At 38.3% G+C, this 23,884-nt stretch overlaps 1 protein-coding gene across 2 annotated transcripts in view; it reads right to left on the bottom strand.

Annotated features, from left to right (window-relative positions):
- Positions 1-594: 594 nt before the first annotated feature.
- The window catches only part of ABCB5 (ATP binding cassette subfamily B member 5), a 38,148-nt gene continuing 14,858 nt past the window's right edge, over positions 595-23,884 (bottom strand). For both annotated transcript variants that reach the window (XM_072327846.1, XM_072327847.1), the window contains exons 13-29: positions 23,528-23,653; positions 22,180-22,383; positions 21,155-21,325; positions 18,776-18,937; positions 18,322-18,558; positions 16,819-16,965; positions 14,040-14,144; positions 13,189-13,266; positions 12,037-12,120; positions 9,945-10,148; positions 9,011-9,111; positions 7,647-7,787; positions 7,083-7,239; positions 5,856-6,053; positions 4,670-4,876; positions 3,477-3,623; positions 595-2,917 (exon numbers count right to left, since the gene is read on the bottom strand). In XM_072327846.1, coding sequence (XP_072183947.1) covers positions 2,720-2,917; positions 3,477-3,623; positions 4,670-4,876; positions 5,856-6,053; positions 7,083-7,239; positions 7,647-7,787; positions 9,011-9,111; positions 9,945-10,148; positions 12,037-12,120; positions 13,189-13,266; positions 14,040-14,144; positions 16,819-16,965; positions 18,322-18,558; positions 18,776-18,937; positions 21,155-21,325; positions 22,180-22,383; positions 23,528-23,653 — 2,667 coding nt within the window. In that variant the 3' untranslated portion in view covers positions 595-2,719. The remainder of the gene's footprint in view (positions 2,918-3,476; positions 3,624-4,669; positions 4,877-5,855; positions 6,054-7,082; positions 7,240-7,646; positions 7,788-9,010; positions 9,112-9,944; positions 10,149-12,036; positions 12,121-13,188; positions 13,267-14,039; positions 14,145-16,818; positions 16,966-18,321; positions 18,559-18,775; positions 18,938-21,154; positions 21,326-22,179; positions 22,384-23,527; positions 23,654-23,884) is intronic.

Genomic DNA, 23,884 nt, shown 5'->3' with positions numbered 1-23,884 from the left:
AAACATTTTGGGAAAAAAAAAGCCCAGCCATGAGCTGGTAAATGTTATATTCATTTACTATTTTGCAAACAGCACTATTTGCTGACATGTATTTCAAACTGAAATAGAGCGTCCAGAACTGGGGAATGTCCACACCCACCGGGACCAGCGAGGTCCAACGCCTGTATGAGAACAAATGATTCTTTGAAGCCAAAAGGGTAATCAGTTTCTGTACCTTTTAGTTCACACCTTTCTGTGTGCCCCATCTCAGGGGCTTCAGTTTGTTTGTTAGTAAGTATTTTTTTAACTATACAGCCAATTTAAGACAGCATCAATTCAGTCTCCAAAATTCCTTGTGAATGCCTTCTCTGAAGTCTCAGCTCTCATCTTTGGAGTATGGTAAGACATCAGTTCTCTAGCAGGCTTAGCAGAGCTGGCATAAAGCAAGTATGTAGGCTGAATGTTTTTCATCTATTCATAAACAAGGCCCTTGGTGTTTGTTATGTTCTTCCTTCATCATTACACTCATGACACTCTTAGGGGTGATTCCCCTGGTGGCATCACCAGCACCTTATTATGGGCATGTAGTCTCTACTTGTACAGGGGTAAGGGAATTATAACTCTAGCAGCTGGGGTAGATGGCAACGCAGGAGAAAGTGAGGGGGATTTCAAAACATATGCTCATAGGCCTTTTTTTTCCCCATCGGAGGTCATTCTTCCGATCTTTATACCAGCTTGCCAGTGTTAAAAGGTGCTTTTAACATGTATTTGTCTCTGAATTTATATCTGCTTTTAACTAGCACACAGCCAGTCTGCCAGCTGCATGTTCGTAACTAGCTGGGAAAGGTGACATGAACCATCTGAAATAAACCATCTGAGTACAAAGTTTGTTAGTAATGCCTACAGGCTGAACATGCTAATCTATTTATAGATCCCTTGAATCAGTAAAGTCACCCAGCTCACTCCGTATTTTTGCAGGCATTCAGTAGTGTGCTATTCTGTCATTCTTAGAGACAGCTGGAATTCTGCTCTGCTTCTTACCCACCACCATCTCCTTTCTGATAGATAGGGCTTGGTTTTGCCCACTGGTGTTCTCAAATCTGCAGATGATGTTTTAAATAGGGCTACATGTTAGTAATTTTTAGTATCCTTGTATTAAGTCTGTAAAATACTCTGTTAGGCACAGCTCTTTCACCACTCAGATCCCACAGCCCAGAGCAGCTCCCTCTTCCATGGCTGCAGCACCTAGTTCTTTAGGCCCTAGCCAAAAGGCAAGCTCATCTTTCTCTACATGGTGCTGCCAAGTATCTCACTTCAAGACCTTTCTTTGTTTATCCCTAAAATACATAGATGGTATTGAGACTGTCCAGCTACTGGAGCATGAGAACGCTCTACATGAAAAGCAGTGAGGAACATGCTGAAAGTGATGCAAGGGAAATCACTTTTATTTCAGTTGTAAATAATATTTACCCTTGAGAGGACAAGGGGAAGCACAAGCCCTGGAGTAGTGACTGAACTTATTTTTCTAGGCTGACCCTGGTGAAACTGTTTTAGCACCTTCCAGGTCCAATACTGAATATTTCCTTCCATTTGCCCCCATTTTATTAAATAATTCCAAGCTGGAGGTAGGAAGCACATTTTGGATTTTTCTGTTATCTGTGTGGATGCAAATGCAGTATTTTCCACAAAGATGTTCCATTAACCAGTCGCAGATGTTAGATGATTCAGCTTAATGGTTGCTATTTGTATTTATATAAAGAAAATAATTTCCTGTTTTTACTTTTTACTTGTTATTGTAGAAGTAAAATGAGTAAGTTTCTGTAGTGTTGCAATTTATTACAATTGTAATGAAAAAACACATACACATCCAACCCAAAGCAACAACCACTCTTTTCTTCCCCTAGAATGTTGAGTTATCCACTGCTTAACTCCAGTGCAGAAATAAAGAAAAATGGAATGTAACAGTGAGTCCACTCCAAAGCAGCCATCTTAGCTCTCTCCTAGAAGACTTCTGAAGAGACCCCAATGACTGCAGTTGAAAAGCACAACAGAAACTGATTAACTATGTAAAATATACTACTCTGTGGAAAGCTTTCCACTATTACAATTATCATCTGAAATACAACACTGAATCCTCAAAAAATATGTGAAGCAGAGTAACGTTAGAAGTATGGTAAGAAGTGGAAAAAACAACCACTTCTCTCTAAATGAGACAGAAACGCTTTTATTTCAAATGTCATCTGTGAGAATCAACAGTTCCTAGAGCATAAAGAAAACTTCACGGCTGCACCTTGGTGGAAATAAAAACAAAAAGCACAAGGTAGCAAGCACAAACAGCCCTCTGCTTATCCATGACAGTTAGCCATTGCCATGGTTGTGGACCACCCTTGATCTGTGCCAACTCATATGGGCCAGAGTTTCAGGGGACAAAAATCTGGGTTCCCTTACCTGAACTGGTGGACTGGATGAAACTGCTCCAGGTCTGTGTCCCTCCAGATCGCACTATCCCTACAAATGCCCAGCTCCTGGAATGCCACATGTACCTAACACCCAGAGGCATACACAGTTTATATTCCTCTCTAGGTACACAGGCCAAGGACTACACCAGGTAGAGCAACCAGGCTACACACCACATAGCCACTGTTCCATCAGCAGAGATACAGCCAACATTATTTCTGTCAGCTTTTCACATCTTCCCAGGAAAAACAAACAACAACAACAACAAAATCTACTAACAGCACTAATTAGAGACGTGTGCATTTACAAGGGCATAGTAGTGTCCTTCCTTTGCCAGCAGCTGGCTGTGGGTGCCCTGCTCCACCACCCTGCCGTTCTGGATCACCGCAATGATGTCTGCATTCTGTATGGTTGTCAGGCGGTGTGCAATTACAATGCAGGTTCGACCTTGTCGGGCATTATCCAGAGCTTTCTGAACAATCTGCACACAGATATGAAAATGGTGTTAGCACTTGTACAGCCTCAGATGTAGGAAATGCATTTGATTTCTTACTCTTATTATCACCTGAGTATACCTCCTATAAAGAAAGTGCATATATGAGACATCTTTACTTAACGGGGTTTCTCTCAGTGAGAGAAGTCATTGATAGTTGGATTGTTAGACACCCAAGGTTGTGTCAAAACAAATTCAGTATTTACTATCAAAACACAACTAACAGAAAAGCCACAGAATACAGCCTTATGTGTGTTTTTTTTTTCTTTTTTCTTTTTTCTTTTTTTTTTGACATTTATACTGTTCCAAAAGCTCTTTTTTTTTCTAATTGAAAAGAAGATACTGCTTAACTTATGCACTGCTTCCTAACATTTTTAAACTTACAGCCTAAAATGGAAATGCTGCTGTGATACACTTGCTTTTTTTTTTTCTTTCTTATTTTCTCCCACAGCTGAGCAATTGCATCCCATTGTGCCAAATATCTTAAAATTTTATTGTAGAAAAAAGCAACTAGCCATGTACAATAGCCAAATATAACACCACTCACCTTTTCACTCTCTGTGTCAAGTGCAGAAGTAGCTTCGTCTAGAAGCAGAACAGCAGGATTACGAACCAGAGCTCGGGCAATTGCAATCCTTTGTTTTTGACCTCCAGAAAGTTGTGTTCCTTTCTCACCCACCCGTGTATTATATTTCTGCATGTTTAAAGGGGAGGAGGGAAAAAAATAAAAAAAAAAAAAAAAAAAAAGGAAAAAAAAAAAGAAATAAAGGTTTGAAAATACTCATAGAGAAAAGTAAAGTTTCACATGTAGCTATAAAAACGATTAGGATAGATTCAGGAAAGCATAGTACAAATGGTTTTAATACAGCTGAAGTGTTGTAAACACCTCACGAATGGTTGTATAATAAGCCGCATATTTATACCTGACCTGAAAATTTACTTCCTCAAAGACTAGAGCAGCTCTTGAATGGTACTGCCAGTGATACAGTGTTAAAGTGCCCAGACATTTGGCCATCACTGTATGACTGTAAGAGTAACCATATATTTAGTGTTTCCTGACACATACATCAAGGACTTGATCCTGTGTTACTTGTGAATAACTGAAGAATCTCAAATGTTATCAGTAGTGACAAAACTATAGTATTTTTCAGCACTGTGACATCATTTTCAGTTATGTAGAACTACAGTGAAAATGAACCATCAAAGCATTTTTCCTTGTTAGAACTAAATTCTTTGCAGGCAGGGAGGTTAAATGTCTCACCATTCACTTTTGATTTATTAACACGGTATTTTAAGAAACACTCCCTGCTCATGCCCATCCAATTAGAAATAAAACATTTAGCTTTGTTGAAGTATTCTAGAAAAAAAATCATCTTAAAAGTAATTTGAGAAGTTTCAGCTACAGAAGGAAAAATAATATTAAAAAAAATGAGGATATGAGGAAATATTTGTACAGCATCCTAATTTTTTTCCCCAGTCATTCTGCTTTGTCTACCACTATATTCATTGGAGCACTGATTTATTTGAGAAATCCAGCAGGGATTTTAAACAACACGTTTTGAGATTTTAAAATATGTTTGAAGGAAAACAGTATTCTAAAACGTATTCCTTAAAACATATTCCTCATATAAAGGAAATTGTAACTATGTGGTTTCATTTTGATTTTTGTATTGCCTAGATCTGTCCATGTCACTCCAAACATCTAAACTGCACTGTGAAGAGTAGACAGCTGTTTCTCACCTCTGGCAATTTGTCAATGAAGGCATGAATATTTGCTGCTTTAGCTGCTTCTTCAATTTCCTCCTGACTAACAAGCCTATCATTGTCTCCATATTGAATATTTTCAGCGATGCTGCAGTCAAACAAAATGGGCTCCTGTGACACTAGACCCAGCCTGGACCTCAGCCATTGTAAATGCAAAGACTTGGTATCAAATCCATCTGCTAACTAGAAAGATAAACAGAAAAAATGACGTGAAATTGAGTACAGAGCTCATCCACAGATACATAATGTAAATAGGAAACAAAATGTATCAGGAATCCTGTTAAATGTTAAATTCCCAGCTGAAATCAAGTTATTTTTGCATGTGAAGTGGAGCAAAACCAATGCTATGGATAAATATTTATTTTCATTATTTTTTAATTACACGTTTCCCTTTTGTTTTCCAGCAGATAGAAGCATGGAGCATGCATCACTCACTGGCTGCTCCAGCAATCCTTCTAGCCCTGCTAAAACCAAGCAGAACTGGGAACCTTGTGGGAAAGCTCATCCTTAAGAAGCTGAATTAACAATATGCATTCTCAAGTGTGGGCCTTTAACTCAATCTTAAAACCACCAGGAAGGTTTCATCACATCTTCCATAACACAATATGCATTCTCAAGTGTGGGCCTTTAACTCAATCTTAAAACCACCAGGAAGGTTTCATCACATCTTCCATAACACATTAATAGTGAATGCATCAAAAATTCTGCTACATCCTTCCTGCAGTGACATGTTGTCATGCTGTGGAATTAGGTCTGTATTGTGTGAAGAATGCATCTTTGTCTCTAATGTGTGGATTCATATTCTCAGATGACCTGTGCACAGTCATGCAGGTGATGTGAGTGCCCTGCCCCAGTGTGATCAGGCACTGAGAAGTTTGAGGAGGCAATGTAGCCTGAAACTATCATTCTTGGTGGTGTACCAGCGCCCTGAGCCAGTGTACTGTGTCAATCCCACACATTAGCCACACACATGATAGTTCTGGGGCAGGCAGCAACAGTGGTCTAGTTGTTGTCTACAGCTGCAGTCTCAGTAACCTACAACTCATTTATGACGCATCTGTCCAGAGACATAGCCAGAATCATTTAAGAACCCTGAAGCCTTATAAGATGAAGAGTTCTGTAGATTCGACAATTATGAATAGCAACACAAGCCTAATTTTACCACTTGTCCTTCCACAGGATCATAAAATCTTTCCAAGAGCTGAATGGACGTGCTTTTGCCACAGCCACTGCTTCCTACTAAGGCCAGAGTTTGTCCTTTGTTAACCTTCACATTAAGTCCTTGCAAAACTTGAACTTCTGGTCTTGTTGGATATACAAAATGGATGTTTCTGAATTCAATGTTGCCTTCAAAATTACTCTGAAAAGTAACAGAAAGTTTGTATGATTATATTAGCATTTATTAGCTTTAACCAAAATAAATAGCCAAGTCTTACAAGTGTTGAATGAGAAAACTGGCACAGAAGTTTGGAATAGCGATTTTGAAATAGATTTTCTTGTTCTTTGCAATTAAATATTGGATCAAGTTTACTATTGTTATTTATGGGATGATCTCTAGTTGCAAATGACAAGATCCTTTTGGAGTGACAATTCTACACACTTCTCACCTCTATTTATTTTTACTTCATCTTTCAAAAGGAGTATCTTTACACAAATAATGTTTGTATTTTTTATTTGCTACAGACCTAATTGAGACACTTTCCCTGGTACAATCTATCACAGTGCTTTGCTGATCTCACACTACAAATAGTAATCTTCACCTACAAGTGAGATAATTCTGATTTGTATGTGTAAATGTAATCCTTCCACATCATGTCAAGTTTCTGCACAAAATGCTTCAAATTTATCTGCCAAGATCAGCTTCCTTAATGACAATGTTGGTTTAAAGGTGAGGCATTTTAAACCTCTAGAGTAAAACATACTATTTGTTAGGTCAGTTTTGACTCCCCAAGAACACATTTTCTCTTATAAGAGCTTCCATAGTTGTAAGAAGATGGATTTTGGCAAAACTGTTCTTTCTCAGACAAAACTACTCTCTTGCTTATCTACAAAAACAGTAGTAAACCGCACTTGTATTTTATTTCTCCTGTAAACCTTTACACAAAGGCAATGAATTGTGAACTGACATTGTCAGCATTTTCCTGAAACCATTTATAATGTAGGACAGTTGAATGAAAAATCATTTTTAGACTCATTGAGAGCAAAACCACGTTTAAGGCTACACGCACAGAAAGGCCATTAAGAAAAAAAACTAGCAAGGCAGTAACGCTATGTTATACAGCGTCTGTCTTTAGTAATACTCTACAAAACATGAGGCAGTGTGAATACAGTTGTAGACAATAAAGCATTACTAATAATGTCGTGCAAGATTTTTCTGAAAAAACCTCACCAATTTTTCACCTTCTTCACTGTAACTGTCAATTTGAGGTTTTCTATCCAAAAGATGAAAGATTCTTTGAGCTGAAACTTTAGCTTTGCCATAATCTGGTGCCAGGGAAGCAGACTGACCAACGTTCATAGCTGCAAATATGACAGAAGAGAAGACTCTAAAAACAAAAGATAAAGAATCAGTTGTTTCTGGTGGAACATGCTGCTTTCTTCACACACAAAATAAACCCTCAAAAATAAAGTTCTTAGCCTCTTTAGACATGTCATTAATTACTATTTTATAGATCAGTAGTAGAGTCACATCATTCTCTATGCAAAACCCCCTGCCTGGAAGAAGCACAAAACAGTAAAGACTCCACCAGAGATGATGCACTGCATGTAGTCACAAGTGTGCATTTGGGCAGTGGAGCCTTTCTTTAAAACAACCCTTCTGCCCAAACTGTTGCTAATTGGACTGTAAATTCAGGAGCCTCCACATTCCATTACCTCTGTAAACAGATTAAATAAGCACACACTGAAATCATTATCCCATATACCCATCTTTACCTTCACAAACGATACTTACATAAACACATTTTCGAAGTTAGTCAAACAACGAGCAATGAGCCATGCCCCAAATCTGAAGACTGCTGCGTTAACAAAGTAGTTTGCAGACTGAGCTATTCCATAGGTAAATCCATACAAAGGGGCTTTTTTTAGAGAATCTCTGTGAAAGGAAGACATTTCCATAAATAATTTGTAAAATAAAAACAACAGACAGTGGCTGGGAGATGATCAGATTTCTGCGTTAAAGTTTTTAAGTAGCACACTTTGACCCTAAAAGCATCCTATGCTGTGACATGGAGTTGTCCTTAGAACATAAAATTGGAATACTGAGAACCTCAGTTATCTTATCTTGAATCGATCCTTTCACTTTCCTATAGCAGGAGCAGACTCAAAACCACATTTTATTAAGCTGGGTCATACATAATAGTTATAACGGGCTTCAGCCCAGCAGACTGCAGCCAGGCATTCCCATCCATGCAGAGACCTCTTATCCCAGTTTGGAACAGGGACATATTGCTGAGTTTTCCTGCAAGGATTCAGACTAAGCCTCTCTCAATTTGTCTTTCTAGAGAGGTTTCATTTGATGTAGCTAATTCAGTGCACACTGGATCAGTCAGGAGGACTCTGCCCTCATGTTTTAGAATGATCATTAAGGAAACAGAGATCTTCTTCCCAGTCTGAGCAGTAAATCAGAGACATCTAACAGTCCAGGCATGCTAATTGCTTACATCCCAGGCAATACTAGTTAGCCAGATATTGAATTTTAACACAATTTTGGATTATGACAGTTCATGCAGTGCATAATTTTCATTCCATCTTTTATATTTTTACCTCAAAAGAGAGAAAACCAAACCAGATCTTATTTTGTTTAAATAAAATGGAGTAAGAAAAATCTGACATCCCTGGTGATTTGAATGCCTTTCAGCAAAGAGTTGTCAGTGGCACACAGGGGCTCAAATAAAGGAAATATATGAAGTTCATTTGAGGTTTCAAAGTCACACAAATAGAATAAAACTGGTTTGTGTTGTAATGAGCATGGTATGTGAACTGATTGCCCATTTCTTAGTTAATACTAATTAATCCAATGTACTGAAATTGAGTGAATAGATGTCTTATGTTGTATGTGCACGCAAGCAAATGGTATAAAAAAAAGTGCATTTTATAAAGCATTCAAATAATGGAAGGACAAATCTTGCAAATATTTTTCTCCATACTGCATCTAAGAAAGCATATCAAATTGTAACTAGTGAAAAAATTTCACGCATACAGAAAAGAATAACCTTCCCAATCTTGTGGGTTTTGGATAGCTTGCAAGAAATATATTTAAAATAAAGTGAAAGGTTTAAAATGTTTAATGAGCAGAATTAAAGAAAAAGATCCCACCTATATGGGCCATTCAAACTGTTTATGTACTTCTCATAGAATGCTTCTTCCCTGGTCAGCGAAGCGACTGTTCTTATATTTTCAACTGATTCTGTTGAAACCTAAATTGGGAGATTAAAAAAAGAAATAAATATATAAAATAAAAAAGTAATTTCTTACAACCTCAGTCTATGACATATCTCTCAAATATTTCATCTTCTCCAACATCCATTGGTTTTGATCAGAAAGTATTTACTTCAGGAAAAGAGCTTGAGGTCCGTTATGAACTGAAGCCTACAGCAATGAAGTTACTGTGAGTACAAGTTACCCAGGTGAGTACAAGATAATGGGAGGCTGAAGATAACAAAGCACTTCAGTTTTGAACCTTTCAGGACACAGAAAGTGCCATCAGCCATTCCCCTATCCCATAAGTCGCAATCCCAGCAGATAAACCCTATGTAATAAAATAAGAATAAAACCCCAATCTTCTAGACAACGTGCATTTTTTTCATGGAGCAATTCTGCCTCCTGGAAAAGCATTATCAGGTAAATGAATGTAGTATCCTAGACCTTATATGTACATAAATAGTTCACATTTTATGAAGGAATTAAAAAAAAGAAGTAGGGTTGGTGCTTGGCAGTTAAGCCCTGTGACACTTCCAGCTACAGTACCGGCCCAAAACATATCAGTACTGTGGCTGCTGCTGCTACAGCTGCCCCTGCCCAGAAATCTGCTATGGAGGCATTCAAATGCATTTTTATTTACAGATGTTTTATGTTATCTATGTTTTGCTTTCTTCAGGGATATATAAACATTTCCTTCATCCCCCATACTGCCCCCTCCCCTCTCCACTTCATTTATCTTAGATAATTGAGTCAGCTGTAATATAGCAACAATGTTGTCCTTAAAAGTGATCTCACACCATAACCCTGTAGTTAAAATTGGAGAACTTACTCTTCCAGCCTCCTCCAAAGCTTTTTGATCTTTTGCTGCATGACCAGACACAGAGCTAACATTTGCAGCATTTGCAGCAATAACGAAAGGAATGCAGGCCAGGATAAGCAAAGTCAGCTGCCAGCCGTACACAAAAGCAATAATGATGGCGGTCAGAAGGGTAAAGACAGTCATAGTCATCAGTCCAAGTCGGCTTCCAGTTGCCTAAGAAAACCCCAGAAACCCCAAAATACCCATCATTAGATTGTTAGTTATATCACCACTTGAAATTACTGTTTATGCAAGACCAGCAGTTCAGCTGGAAAACTAGATCACGAGTGGTAACATGCACTGACAATGAACATCTACTTATGTAAGAGTTCTTTGACATTCCTCTTATCTGCCAGCATTCAGCCTTCAAGTGAGGTTAAGGATATCTGAAGAGTTGCTCATGCCAACTGTCTAAAGAAATACACATACTGTCACAGACACACACATGCCAAGACCTCTTTCACTAACCAAGGTTCAGGAGATTGCAGTTCTGTTGCAGGGAAACAGGCTGGAGGCCCAGCTTTAGGTTAGCAGAGTTTTGTTCCATTGATAGCCATCCATTAAGCCATTCCATCAGCAGCAGTGGAAACCATTCATCCTCAGGTCCTCGTGCTGCTGCATCTACTCTTCTTCTGGGGACCCAAAACCCAATTTGGCCACACTGCAGAAATGCTTTATCTCAGCAGTAAATGAGTGGAAAAAATACTAATTCATACTGAAGAACGCCTATCTTCTCTCAGCCTGCATAACCTTCTCACCTAGAGACTTTGAAAAGAGACATGATTTGCATCCAGCATCAGGATGGGTTCTGATATGCAGAAGAAAAAAGGCTTGAAAATAGCCCTGTGGAAACAGCTCATCTTCCACAATTTGGCTTGATGGAAAAAACAAAAATCCCTGGGCAGTAGACAGCATTCTTTTCCTTTGCCAAAGATTTTTCTGCCCTAAAAAGACTTTTCTTGTTCAATACAATTTAAAATAGTAATAATTAAACCAATGCCAAGGTGAATTGCTGCCATATGTTCCAAGGACTGCACATAAAGATGGATTTGGAAACTTCAGCCAGCACAGCATGAAGCACGCACTTACTGACACACTGAGTGCTCCAGAGAACACACTAGCCTTGAAGAAAAATTCATGCCCTTGGTTGGCTTTAATAATAATCAGATGACCCTGCGTACCTATTTTTTTCTACTTCTGCCCTGCATGGTGATGTAGTTCAAAGCCACTGAAGTGAACTGGAACTTTTAATGACTCAAATGACTAAGTTTTGTCAAAGGCTGTTAACAACATTAGCTCACAAGGAAGGAGGACAGAAAACAATCAAAAATCTACTGACAAGAACTAAAAAGTTTTTGATTTACAGGTTTGAAAGAAAGAAAATCATCTTAAAAATAGCAAACATCTCTCTTGCAAGTCCTGCAAGACAAGGAGTGCAGATGAAATGAGCAGTAGGTGCTGGAACTGTGCAGGATTTGCCACAATCTCCTGCCCATGTCCAGGGTCCTCCTGTTCAAAATTAGTACCATGAGTCATCTCCTCTCTTGGGTATTTCCTTCTCTAGTGTTCTTTATTAATACTATGTCATTTCTTCCCATTTGGCCTCCTTGTGTGTAAAGCATGTTTGGTAAGGGACAGGAAAATTTTTCTTCATTAAGGTCAGTAGGGGTCTGCAGCATCTGCAGCTGTAGCCTTCAAGACACCCCACTGATATACAATATCCGATGCTAAAACCTGGAGTCCACCAATTCCCGTCCTCAGCATACAAAGATATTTCACCTTGCATGGTGAAATGGTCTACAGTTCTATGCTTAGTTTAAAGATATGAAAAGGGGGAAATGAAAAGTCACAAATATCTGCTGCATTTTTAATAGATTTCAAATTACCATTCAGAATTCATTCCTATGGTGTCAGCAACATGATATTTAAATGTATCCATCAGCTTATGGGGGTAGATTTACTACCCTGTGTTCTGAAATAATCTCAGCATCCCTTGCCAATGGCAACTAATATTGGTAAAGAAAAAAACACTAAAAAAAACTAACATGAAAAATCAACGTACCCCTTTGACTTGGGAAGCATCTGTAGCAAGTCGAGTTAACAGAACTCCAACAGCATTTTTCTGATCATCATACCATCCAATTTCCTACAAAACAGTTATGATTTTTTTGTTTTACAAAGCCGTGTGTTCTTATAATGTTTCAGATAGTCAGGATTACTGGTAAAATGACTAAACGTTTCCAGATCAAGTAGCATAAAGGGAAATGGAAGTACAAACCAGAGATGGCTAACTACTACTAATAACCTTCCAAGTAAAGGAAAAAACTTAGAGTGTGAAAAATTAGATATTCCCAGCAGAATAACAATAAAAGTGTTATTAAAGTAAAAGCAACGTAAAGTTCTTCCAAATGTCAGGCAAGTTTTATTATAATATACATTATTATTTATTATAATATACCATTTTATCCTTTGACTGAAGACATTAATCTTTTTTTACAGGTTGCAAATCTGCATATTTGTAGATTTGATTTTTATTTCCTCTTGTTTTTCCCAATGGCTATGGGTGTTATTTTTAATCACTTGAATTTTCCCTCACCTACTCCCTTTCAGATGACTCTGCAAACAACCAGGCACTTGCCAGATGCTCCCAGTGTGTGCACAGTGCATTAAGTTGTGCATTCTGAAAACTACTATGCAAGCAACATAGCTGCATGAACTGATTAACAGGAAGGGCTTAATAAAAGTAACTTCACTCTTCTCAATTAATTCTTGATGCAATAGGGAAAACTGAATTTTTGCATTAAAAATTAAGCAGATTGCAATATTTACATTTAAACCTATGGTTACGTCCACATGTTATATACTTGCATCATAATCATTCAAGCAAGTGGAGATTAAATTTTCGGTCATCCTTGCAGGAATCTGGCTAAACACAAACAGCTGAAAAACACGTGTACATTAGCATGTGAGAAATGCACAAGTTTACAATGACAGTACTTCAAAACCGGACTATTTGTAGCAGCAGAACTGTGCTGCATGTGGAATAAAAGACTCAGAAAAGTTGCATTTTTTCTAAGCTAGTGTCAGAAGAGGCTATTTTAATATTTTTTTTTTCTTTTTCTCTCCAGACTGCACAACTGGAAGCAAACAAGTACTTTGCAAGCCCTGCAAAAGCCATCTGGCTCTCATGACACCCTTGCTGCATAATTCATACCTGCTGAAGTAATGCTTTGAAGGACAAAGAACGCAGTCTCATTGTTAGTATTTCTCCAGACTTTCCAAACATGAATCCCTGTAGGAAAAAACAGTCACACTTTCTCATCTGATGCTTCATCTCTGTTTATAAAGCCACACAATAAAAGCAATTACACCAAAAAGTCTCCTACAACCATCTGTGCCTGTGTAAGTCTTGGGAAGAGTGCAATTCACATTCCTGGAACCTGAAACTCTGTTTTCCCTAAGAAAGGGAGCAAGATGACAAAGAAGGCAGGATCTTTGTTGTAATGCCTTATTCACATGCCTCAGCAGCATTACAGGATAAATCAGCTTATCTAGTTATTGGCCTCTGTTCCAATCACTGCCACAGGCAACCACTTGCAGCAGTCGTACCAATGCACTTTATGGTATGAATATCAATATGCAGTATTTCCTGCAAGCTATGGAAGAGTAGTAAGAGGACAGCAAATTATGTATTTCTTTGATGGTATGAAAAATACTTTCTGCAAGGATAAGAGTCTATTTTATATTTACTTCACAAGAGTCTACAAATTGTCAACGAGAAATGTCAGACTTTGACATTTGTGGCCTGGCTCTCAATGTTTTCAGTCATTCTGAATCCACATTGCTTTCAGTGGAGCTATGTTTATTTAAACCAACAAAAAACATACTCATATTTAAGTAAGTACATCAATACAAATCATGCATCTCAGGAAAAGCCCTGGCACTTGTGCATGTTTTCATAAGCTCTGCTTGATGTTTTGCTTCTCAAAGTACACTGAAACGAGTTATACCTGCAGTCTACTGGAGAGTTAGGAACTTCTAACATTTCAGCATAGTGACACTTACTTGGATTATGTATGTTGCTAAAGTAATCACTCCAAGTAAAAGAAACATTAGAGAAAGCACCAAAGTGTTTTTATTCCTCCTCTCTGGATCTGTTTCTTGAAAAGCCTGTGCAGGAAAAACAAACAAACAAACCAACCCCAAATGAGTATATATGCAGTGACTGCCAGCTACATAAACCCACCTTCATCTCAAGAAACAGGTCTGCTTTAATTTCTCATAGCATGTATTCTGGATCCTGAAATCAGACTGCACTCAATTTTCTGTTGAAGGCCAGAAAACATTTCAGCTTTCTGTTTAGCTTACATCTCACTATGCCATTCCACCAGCTCCAGATATTCTTCCTTTCCTCTGTCAGCCAAGTGCAGTCACATTGCACCCCACCTCTAGGGATTCGCTTCTTACAAAAAATAATGGTTGATTTTTCTGTTGTTCCAACAGAATCCATCAGCCATCAAGTTGCCTAGAAATCCTATAATTTTCCTTCAGGTTCTCTTTCCAGTCTTCTCCAAGATGGTCACCATACCTGTGCCGGTAAATTTCAAAGTTTGAGGTAGGAAATGCACAGGAGACTCCCCTCCCCTCATAATGTGAAACAGCAATTTGTTTTCAAAGTCCACTATCAGTGTCTTTCAGGATTATTTGAGCTACCTTCTAAGAATTTAAGTTAAAAACAGAAAGAATATCAAAAGCTCTAGGGGCAAGCTTTAGCAAAGGGTCTGTACACCACTGAAGCAAACCTAAGAAATTTGCAAGACCAGCTTGAGGCCTAGAAGACAGATGTGCTTTAATACAAAGCCTAAAGGGACTGGAAAATAGACAAAACATTTCAATTAGAGAGAAGTTCTGATCCAAACATACAAGAACTGGAGAAGACAAACGAAACCTATCAGGAAAATACCAGTACACAATTTCCCAAAACAGTAATGAATGCATGTAGGTTATACTGGAAGTAATGCTTCCTATTTATTTCCATGGAAACTACAGCAGATGCATCTGATAGAGCAAATTCTCAGCTACAAAACACTATTTGTCAACAGTCATCATAACTAGCTATGCATTTTTACCAGCAATGAACAAGTGCCTTGCAAAGGACCAACAAAAAACACTGACTTTCTGGAGTGTGCATGATGTGTATCAAACACTTGTAGTTCAATCCCATCACTATGATAACCCACTGAAGGCTAATATCTGTGAGTATGAGATTGTGTTCTCTCACACAACAGTCTTGCAAGAAAAACTGCAAGGAAGCTTTTAGTTCAGACTTATCTTTGACAAACTTGGTATTGCAAACTTGCTTGTTTACAACCTTGGGACAGTGCACCTGTCCCAAGCAAGCATAAAAGGATGCAGGAGAGGCACTCCATGTCATCAGTGCCTTCTTCATGGTCATTATGGCTGTTTGCCATTTCAAGACTACAACCTCCAGATGAGCATGCTCAGACTTCCTATCCCTTCTCCAGCACTCAGGCTGATGCTGGAAATCCTCAAAACAGACCTTAAAAACAGACTGCTTTTTCAATCCTCTTCTTGTCTGTTTTTCTGACTCTTGTTCTGTCTGTTTTCCTCAGTTTTCTCTCTTTTTTTTTTTTCCCCTCTCCTAAAATTAAGTAACTGCAACACTGATTTCAGTTTCTTAAAAACTGTTATCTCTTGTAAAGATGTTAAGATGTCAAGCTGTTAAATAACAGTGAGACTTATTTTGGTTCCTTAAAAGTCATATAGTTTTGCCATGCAGCTTAAGATAGTTTCAAAGTGCTAGAGTACCAATATTTTGTTATAGCTGTACCATATGGAGACTCATTAAAACTGGTAACTACGTGTGGATCATTCCATATTGCTTTACCTTAATCTGAGCAGTCGTATTTGTGAATCTAGTCACTCCTTCCCTCCCCTTATGGGGGGACCTGATTAGCCTGCATGCCACACTTGCAAAAATCTGCACCAGTGGAGGTGACTCATTGTTCCACAGCTGTTACGACAACTTTGTTGCTAGGGAAATGTTACCAACACAATCTATCTTTCACCAGCTTCAAAAGATGGAAGTCAGAAGGCACCACATCTGGACTATACAATGGGTGTGACAGGATAGCCTAGGCAAGATCAGCAATGTGCTCCATAGTCTTCAAACTGTCACAGGGCCTGGCAAGAGCTCTATACACAGTTCCCTGGTGATAATTCATAATGAACTGATCAAAATGCTCTTCATTTTGCAGTATGTCAGCCGTGTATAGCAATCCAGAATGCGACTTGTTTTTTGTGTTGCTGTTAACACTCCTGAAATGCATAACCCATTATCACCTCACTATTCTAACATCCACTATTCGAACTTCATAAATGTTGAGGAAGCATCAGTGAACATCAATGGGTGCCATTTTTTTCCTGCATAGGGGAATTCAAATCTATATCTTTGCATCATACTCACTTTGATGTCAGACGCTAGTTTGTCACACTGCCCCTCTGCTGCCATCTGTCACACACCAACAAGACAGCATGGAATATTGCCAGGAGGGTTCAGTGTCTACTGCCATACTACCAGCATCCACCTCTGACATCATGGCAAAAATAAAAAGTAGGACATATTACTTTTGGAGCAGTATTTGTAATTCCAATGTCTAAACAAACATCCAACACCTTCCTACATGCTATTGGATATCTGAGACAACTTTGGGAGAAACAAGAGACCTACATTTACACAAGCAAGTCCCATCCAAACTTGTGTACAGAGAACTGGCTGAGTATGAATGAAGTCAAGATTGCAGCTCATTTGCAAAAAACTTACCCCAATGATTTTTCCAAATATAACAGCAAATGCAGGATGGACCCCACCTGAGACAGCAGCAGCAATTACTCCCAGTAGTACATATACCCACTCAGGTTTATTCAGAGCCAGGATTCTTGAGTAAGGCACAGCAGGGAGATTTTCTTCCTACAAGAAAGAGAAGACTGCAAGTTTTTGACTGAAGATTTCAGTCAAATCTTCAGACTGAAGATTTGACTGAAGACTGAAATTTGCAGAACATGAAAATCCCCAGGCAGCAGGAGTTCATTAGGTTTTGAGCAGTGAACTGTCTTCATAAACTACTGAAAGCCCTCTCTGTGCACTCCAAGTGAATGAGCATGCTGGAGATCTGTAGCTTTGCTTCTCCATATTTCAGAATTTCAACAGCACTGTAAAAGGTTGAAGGCAAAAATGTAACAAACAGCTAAGTTATGAGGGTAGAATGACAGCCAGTACAGCTCACTGAAAGTCAGACAGGATTGGTCAGCATGAATGGCAACTTTAACACTTGCATCATTACAAAGAACTAAAATCCTTGCTGTTCAGAGCAAAGAAAAAAATCCCTCCAGGTCAGCTGAATACTAGTGGGCTGGCAGTAATACAATTGAGTATAGATGTAATCTATGCATCATCACCAAGAGCAAGAAAGAGGCATGTATAATAGTGAGTTAGCCTGTATCTCCTTTGAAAGTACAAAAAATGCCCCGCTCTACTTTATTGATTTATTCAAGCGCCTGTGACTCTGCAGGAGGAGTTTTGGAAGAGATCACTGTAACTCTTCTCCTATGATGTGCAGTCAGCAAGCTTTACTCAATTTTGACAAATTAAAGTTTGCTTTTCAAATTTCATGACTTTTATTCTTGTTTGATATTGGTCAATTAAAATGTACTATTTGAATGAAAATCTCCAGAACTGAATTTTGAGATCGTGTACTGAGCCAGAGATTGAAAGGCTGCACGAAAGTAGAGCTGGGGGAGAAAGAGAGATTATTCTTTCATTAACAATTCAAAGCTTTAGGGTATTAATATATGTATTTTTCTTTTTGATACACATGCACTATGATATTCAAAAGTGAGTTAAAGCTGAATATGCACAACCTGTGGTTTATATTATCCACCAGTATTTGCAAGGGTGAGTACTACATGGTAAAGAAGAATCCTGCTACTGAAATATCACAATACATTTTAATTGGATAGAATTAAAATTTCACTGACACTGAAATATCGTTCCTAGTTTTAAGAAACTTGACAAATCAACAACAAAACTTTCCCCAACTTCATTTTTATTTCACTGCATCAGTAGCACTGAAGTGAAGTTTTGCTAATACATACGTGATTGCTTCATATTCCTGGGGCAAATGCTCAACCTGGTGAGCACAGCCTGTGGTAGGATCAGAGACAGGGTTGTGTGACTGTCAGCTATACAAAACTAATTAAAACTACATGCTTTATGATTATGCTTACATACAATCACTAAAATTGAAGTAAAAGTTTTAATACCAACCTCCAGCTCCTTTTTTTTCTTTTTAGAGGACTTTTTCTTAGAAGAGGACCTCTTGCTCTTGTATCTGCTGGATCTTCTACGAATGCTGCCTCTCCCAGTTATCACTGTTTCTTCAAAGTGATCTTTAAGGTTCAGTTTCTCCACAGAACTACTTCTGTCATTTTCCTCATATTCCTCAACTTCAGTTTCTTCATCTTCTTCTGAAGTACCGTCATCTTGAACATTATTGCTACTGCTCTGGTGAGAATTCAGGATACATGGTCACAAAACATTTTGAGCAGGAAGAAAGAAGAGTGAAAATTGTTTCTCATGACTGCAGCTGCTTCAAACAAATGGCCACTGATATTCATGGGCCAAATGTTTTGGTGTGTAATGACACAGCAATAGGCTAGCATCCAAAAGACATGACACAGCTTGATGAAATGGATAAAAATGGTAAATGATTTGCCCTTACTTGCTGCATTACAAGAGAATAGTAGACTCCCTTCTGCAACATGAGTTCACTGTGTGTTCCTTGTTCAACCACAATGCCTTTCTCAAATGCAGCAATAGTGTCAGCAGTCCTGATGGTAGACAATCTGTGTGCAATCACAATAGTGGTACGTCCAGTCCGAGCCTTGCAGATAAAACAACAGCAGTTTACATTAAAATGTGCACAACTTCAACTGAAATATATCAGTTATTTTAGGCATTTATAATACAAAAAAAATTCAAACAACAACAACAAAAGGTACAAGTATATTTTTAGGAGTTGTAACATTTGCATGACTTCTGAAAAGACTCTGCAGTAAACTGCAGAGTGGAGAAACACATTTGGAGTCAGAAAGGTGTTTTAGTCACTCCCCAAAACTCTCTTCCCCTCCTTTGAAATAAATTACTTCTCAAATGCTCAGCTAAAACATTCTCAGTTTTGCAGCCAGAGTGTTCAAAGCATCAGTCTGCAGGTTACGTGTGCCAACCCCCTGCAGCTCCCACATGCAGCCAAGCTGTAGGCACAGCTCTCACACAGTGACTGTGCATATGCCAGACTGCTGCTGCCAGAGAAATGACTTCCCTCCTTGCTGATGCCTGGAGCAGGCAGAGATTTGGAGGAAGGAGAAATCAAAAAGTATTTGCACAACAAGTACGCTGTGTGGCCATGGAAACTGCTGGAAGTTACTTGCTACTCAAGTACATTGCACCAGGACAGGAAGAAAGGTCTGGTGAAGATGACAGCTTCAATAGATGAACTACTCCAAGGAGATTTGGATTCCTGTTGTACAGGGGCTCACTGTTGTGATGTGAGTCAGTCACTACAAGCCTTTACAGGTCAGTTCTGGGTGGTTTCCACACTACTCCCTAATATGTAGAAGCGCAGTCTTCAATCACTCCAGCTGAGACTTGTGATTAGAACAAGCAAAATACCTCAAAAAGATGAAAGGTTATCCAAAAAGCTTCACACCATATGCATCTGCATACAACTGCTCAGAAGTGGTGCGTGTTTGTGGTTAATAGCTTCTCAGTTGTGGAAATAATGACTAATGTTAGCACCACTCTGTCCATTAAGGGAATGTGAGAAGAAATTCATAAATCCCCTTCAGAGACTACATAAATGGACATCAAACAGCTGTATAAAGATGAGTAGCCTATGATTCAGCGTTCATTTTGGTGTGTTCTCGGAAGACAGCATATAGAACAATTACCTTAATTTGGCAATCTCTGTTATCCACTAAATCAAACAATAAACTTCCGGAAGAAGTTAGTATGTACTCATAGAATTAAAGAACATGCAAAAGAAAACTAGATTATAGTTGAAGCAGGGACCTTATACTGCTTCTCTTCGCAGCAACAGTATCATCTACACTAGTTAGATTAGATGAATGTTACTTTGGCATCTTCATACTATCTCAGATTTAATAACATCAATATAGTGATGTGAACATAACAGCTATATATTACCTCAGATTTAAACTGAATGGTGATGAAGGTGGATAAGTTCTGTATTTCCCCTGAGCCATACTTGTAGCTCATATCTCTGTTCAGAACTACTGAAATGAAAGGCAGGATTTTCCACTTAGGTTTCTAAAACATTAATTATTTGATACATGAAACAGCACTCCAGTCCAACCACGCAGGCCTGTTTTTTATTAATTTTTTAAAAGTGCCTGTGTTCCACTGTATCCTGATCAAAACTGTTGATGTAACAGTGCTGTGAGGAAAGGACTGTGAGCTGGAGGATCTAGAGGTACAGGTATGACCTAGCAGCTCTGCTCTGCAGTACTGTCTGCCCTAGAGCAGCAGACTGATTAAGAAAAAAAAAAAAAAAAAAAGAAAAGGAGGGACAGAGATATAGTAAGTGTCTCTGCTTTTTGCTCTGTGCGGGGTTTGATGTGTATTCAATTTTTATAATAAAGAAAATGGCTCAATTCCAAGAACTTTCTGAAAAATATGAAGCAACTGAACAACAAAGGACAAGTATAAAGAACATAATACTATATGTTCCTAGTATTCCATCTGAAAAAGACCATTCAATCCTCACGTCCTGCCTTCAAAACGTTCTAGCCATGTTTCACCAGCAAATGAACACGTGACTCGAAAAGGAAGCAAAGGTTCTAGTTGCATGAGTATAAATGTCTTTTTAATGTTATTGCTAATTACTAAAGACAATTGAAATGATTCCTAATTAGAACTGTTTAAGATTCTATTTTAACCCCAAGACTGTAGCATCCATCTAAATTTTGTTTTCCAGCATTCATGATTCCAATGAAAACTAGCTCTGGAAACTCTATGTTAGTTTTTAGTTGCTACTGCACATTTTCATGGTCACTGACAGCTTCAGTAACAAGACCCTTACCTTATCAAGAGCTGCTTGAACTACAGATTCACTTTGAGTATCTAGAGCAGATGTAGCTTCATCCAGAAGAAGAATCTTCGGATTTCTTGCCAGGGCACGAGCAATAGCTATTCGCTGCTTCTGTCCTCCACTCAGCTGAGCCCCTCTCTCCCCTACCATGGTGTTAAATTTCTGAGAAGAAGGTTAAAAACAAAAATTGGGACACCTCTCAAAAGAATCCCCGCTTCTATTAGCACCCATTTTCTAAACAAGAGATATGTTTATATGGCTGACTTAAAGAAAATCTGAGCAAACACACAACTATATCCATATGCCTAGGCCTTAACCAACCCCTTCTACCCCCATTACACACTTGACATATCAACATTTCAACTTACGTTTCTTTTAAGTCCCAATTTTCACTGTTTGCCTAGGAATTGTTTAAATCCTGGATTTTTCCCATGACAAGCCCCTGAAAGGCATCTCTGCATTTGCCAAGGACAATATATAAATAAATACATATACACACACACATACTCACACATATACATACACACAGATATTTATATTTGCACACATATAATAGGTGTAAAGCATCTAAGAGAGCTCAAAGCTATGAATATCAACTTAGGGAAAGCCAAAGCACTCAACTGCTAAATCCAGCCTTGGTTCAGGGCATACTTGTTCACTTCCCTCTCCTGTTTTCTACTGAAGGCACAGGCTGCTCCTGACAAAGTACTGGATTTCTACATCTTCTCTTTCAAAGCCCAACTCCTCCCAGGCTACGTGAGATCAGTTTGTGTGGTAACATGCTTCCTTTCTCCTCAGTTAATGCATTGACATTTTTTCCAGACCTAGGCACAAATCCTTTGAGGGGAACCAAAGAAAGGCAGAGTGTCCCTGAGATGAAAGTTGCTGAAGGCTTGTAAGAGTATTTTGGGCAGTTATACCACAACTTAAATTCCCATGCTCTCTCTGTCAGAAACAAGACACTGGCCTAAATGGACCTTTCATTCTTCTACTCCAAAAAAAGTTCATGGACTTACATCAGGTAGTCGAGATATAAAGTCAAAAGCATTGGCTTCCTTGGCTGCTTGCTCAATTTCAGCATCAGAAATGTCTTCTCTGCCATAGCGAATGTTTTCAGCTATTGTTGTTGCAAATAAAACAGGCTCCTGGCTCACAATGCCAATGTTTTCTCTTAGCCACTTTACATTAAGTGTCCGAATATCCCGGCCATCTAAGGTGACCTGAGATTAAAAAGGCATGTCAGAAGCTGAGGAAATGCATTCTGTTTATAAAAAGTCAATTAATTGTTATTACTTAAGTATCAGCTACAAGGACAAAAGTGGTGGAGCAGCAACAGAAGTTTTTCCATCTGCTGCACAGCATATAAATTGGTGGGGAGCAGCATAACCAGAGAAGACATTAGATTTATATTCAATAACTATACTGTCTGAAAACAAAGCTGGCTTAAGAGTTTCCCAGCTTTCCTACAGGCTTTTTACCCTGATTATTTGCCTCCATGCCACAGTTTATTGTCTTATGATCTTCCCAGTTATGGCTATGCAATTGCTTTTGTGGCTTTACTCTACCCCACAGAGAAATAATCCAAGTCAACTTTAAATAAATGGGAGGTCATTTTTCTTTTCCCAGATCATTTGCAATGTGATCCTACAAATATTTTTATCAGCACAGGAGAGGAACAGTAAATTGAATCACAAGTAGGAATGACTAACCTCAGAAATACCAAGTTTAAAAAGCAACTATGCTGATAATTGAAAACTATCTTGAATGCAGTGATAACAGGATTTAATAGAACTCAGCTATTGCTATTATTTTTCTCCATTTTGTCTCCCCCTTGGAAGTTTCTGAGAAGCATTTACCATTCCCTGATTGTATGAAACAATAATGGAATGATGCGTAATGGTGGAAAGATTTGCTGTGTTATAGTAGATAGAGGAAAAATAAGACAGGAAAAAGACTACTTAATTAGAAAAACTCTTTCCAATTTATGACCAATGAAAAAATGAAGCAAAACACAATAAAGTTCTGTTGGATAATACTTTGCATTAAAGAAAATTACTATATCTTAAAAACACATTAATGATAATAAATTTGAATAGAAAACAAGTTTATACACTTGAGGTATTTACTACTTTTGGTATCACAAAGAAGGGGGAGAATAACAAAGGCCACCAGAAAAAGATAGTTAATTTGAAGTTTAAATCATGGAAATACATACATATGAAGAGAAATGCTCAGATTTGATCAACAATCAAAGATTCAGTCAACATGGAAAACTCATGCTTATCTTACTAGTGTGTTGTGTTGCTCCCCAGCCCCCTTCCCCCTCCAAATTCTTTAAATTTCAGTGCACATAAGAGCACTCACTTCTCCTTGGTCAGGATCATAGAATCTTTGCAGCAGCTGAACAGTAGTGCTTTTCCCACAGCCACTAGCACCAACTAAAGCAATGGTTTTCCCAGTTTGAACTTTCAAGTTTAGACCTTTGAGGATCTAGAAAAAAAAAAAAAAGAAAAATAATAATAATATCTATCTATATATGCCAGTTTGACAAATTTGATTAGAAAACATTCTATCAAGGTAATTGTAGCACTAATCAAAGCAGTGGGGTAAAGGGGCACAGTTTAAGTGCTGAGCATTATCAGTAAATTAAGCATATCTGGGAATATTCTGGAGACACTGACATGGAAGAGTCTGCATTTGAGCTTATGAAGTATTTTAGTT

Source organism: Excalfactoria chinensis, chromosome 2 (genome assembly GCF_039878825.1).
Source record: "Excalfactoria chinensis isolate bCotChi1 chromosome 2, bCotChi1.hap2, whole genome shotgun sequence".
NCBI classification, from domain to species: Eukaryota; Metazoa; Chordata; class Aves; order Galliformes; family Phasianidae; genus Excalfactoria; species Excalfactoria chinensis.
The sequence above is the reverse complement of the archived record's forward strand: the minus strand, read 5'-3'. Positions and strand labels throughout refer to the sequence as shown.